Source organism: Frankliniella occidentalis, unplaced genomic scaffold (assembly GCF_000697945.3).
Source record: "Frankliniella occidentalis isolate FOCC.00 unplaced genomic scaffold, Focc_3.1 Scaffold31, whole genome shotgun sequence".
Lineage (NCBI taxonomy): Eukaryota > Metazoa > Arthropoda > Insecta > Thysanoptera > Thripidae > Frankliniella > Frankliniella occidentalis.
The window spans coordinates 1,450,125-1,452,214 of record NW_026267161.1 but is presented as its reverse complement, the minus strand read 5'-3'; the positions used below and the strand labels follow the sequence as shown (position 1 = coordinate 1,452,214).

At 52.2% G+C, this 2,090-nt stretch overlaps 1 protein-coding gene across 1 annotated transcript in view; it reads right to left on the bottom strand.

The window, feature by feature from the left end:
* Positions 1 to 575: 575 nt before the first annotated feature.
* The window catches only part of LOC113212769 (glutamate receptor 1-like), a 355,157-nt gene continuing 353,642 nt past the window's right edge, over positions 576 to 2,090 (bottom strand). Inside the window, exons 9-11 of the mRNA XM_052265819.1 lie at positions 1,065 to 1,083; positions 859 to 933; positions 576 to 757 (exon numbers count right to left, since the gene is read on the bottom strand). Coding sequence (XP_052121779.1) covers positions 576 to 757; positions 859 to 933; positions 1,065 to 1,083 — 276 coding nt within the window. The remainder of the gene's footprint in view (positions 758 to 858; positions 934 to 1,064; positions 1,084 to 2,090) is intronic.

Here is a 2,090-nt window from a genome sequence, read left to right as displayed (position 1 = left end):
AGAAATAGATGGGGGTTGGATACGACGATGAAGACTTGAAGCGAGGTCATGAGATTGAGAATTCGGGAGAGAGAGTGGCCTCTTGGCTTGAAAAGCTCTCTCTCTCTCTCCACACGAACCCGCCACCCCGTAGTTCGCACTAACACACCCGCTCTGTCTTGCTCTCTCTTCTCTCTCACACTCCACGCCGCCCCTTTGCATAATCCGTGTATTGAGAACGGGGTCCCTTTAGTGCCCTTCCTTCCCCACATTCGATGCCTCGGTGGGGAGAAAACTCCGACGAAAGTCAAATAGGAAATGATCGTAAAGATGGTGCCAAGAGAGGGAGAGTGCAAGGGGATCGCCCCCGCCTCTCTCTCTCTCTCTCTCTCAAAGGCCACTGCCTTATGGAAAGAGACAGAGATAAAGAGAGGGGGAGAGGGGAGAAGTAGGGAGAGAGAGAGAGAGAGAGAGAGAGAGAGAGAGAGAGGTGGTTGGGGGGAGGCGGAGGGGCTTTTGACGGACCGATGCCGCCGAAGTGCTGCTCTAGTCGTGGCAACCGCTGCAACGATCTTGGAAGGGATTGGCAACAACTTTCAAAAAGGATGTTGTTGCTCCCCCTGCGTAAAAGGCACTGCCGCGATCGAGGAAAAGGGAGGAAAATGTCGACTGGTCCCTCTTACCATTCGGATGAGCTCGCCCATCATGCCGTCCCAGCCTGCCGGCGCGTCGGGGTTCACGTGGCCGTACTTGCCGTCCTTGACCCGCACGATTTTGTCTGCAAGAAAAGAAACATGATTGAATTTTATTTCACATTCGGACTTTGTTTATCGGCTGCTGTTTAAGACGCACACAAACTCCTCCTGCCCAATGCCCTACCGCCAAACCTTTCCCAGTCGGCCGTACAACGTGAATGTCTCCAACGCCCCATTAGGTGGGATTTGCCGGTGAGCTCTGAGGGAGAAAGGAAACGGGGAAAAAAGAGAAGGAAAAGGTCTCAACCCACCGCCTCTGTTGCCAAACCAACCCCTCCGTATCACAACCATCGGGGCGGCCCCCCAGTCCCGCACCCCTTAGCGCCAAACCACTCTTCCGGAAACCTCTCTGACGAAAACAGTAGTGGGAAAAATAAAAATCACTGAATGTAAAGGAATTTGCCTCTTAATGGTAATCGCCATGTTGGTTGCCCCTCTTTGGCACCAAGCCACTGACTGCTCCACGGGTGTCCGCCGCTGCCCCCACCCCCTCCTCCGCTCCCCTCGCCCCATCGCCCTACCCTCAGCTCCCAACCCCACCAACCACGCTACTGACAACCGACTTTCAATTTACCTATCGCTGCACCGGAAAAACTTGGAGTGTAGGAGTATATTATACCTTTGCGAAGGCATTAGAAGTTATAATACCCCTAAAAAGGCATTAAAAGTAACCAATAAAGGTACTAAATTTTGATACCTTTGGAGAATGTCGTGCCTTCTATACGACTTCTATACCGGCATATAACAATTTGACACTCCCAAAAAGGCATTAATAAGTCCTACCATTGTTTTTCCGGTGTGGCACACTAAAGCCTGAAATTCCACACCCACACGGGGGAGTCCTTAAAATGCGCCGAGTCCTACCTTTTGTTTTTATATCGTAAGAGTAAAACGGGTGGGCCGCCTCCAAAGTAATTCTTATTAATTACATCTACACAAAATCCTATACGTAAATCTACACGGGTTATCGACGAGGCACATCCGCGGTGGCCAAGCTATTAGTGGGAACCAATCGAATCGTGCAGAAGGGCGGCGAGCCCAACTCGGTCAAACAGAACCTCAAATGAGGCGCTTCGACCCCTCCGCCCATCCCGCGGGGGCCCGCGTACTTTTAAAGCCTACACATCACTGGGGCCATGCGTTTCTCCCTTCCTCACTCGCTTCCTCTCGCCAATCCTTTGCAAATTGAAAAAGTTCGCTTCTTTTCAATGTAAGCGAAAAGTTAGCTTGCACAAAACTAGCCGCCCCCCCCGATAGCAAAAACACTTTGAGAGGCCAGGGCGAGCCAGGCGAATGAGAGCGTGAGAGCGTGAGGGAGAGAGGGGGAGAGGGAGAGAGGGGGAGAGGGAGAGAGGG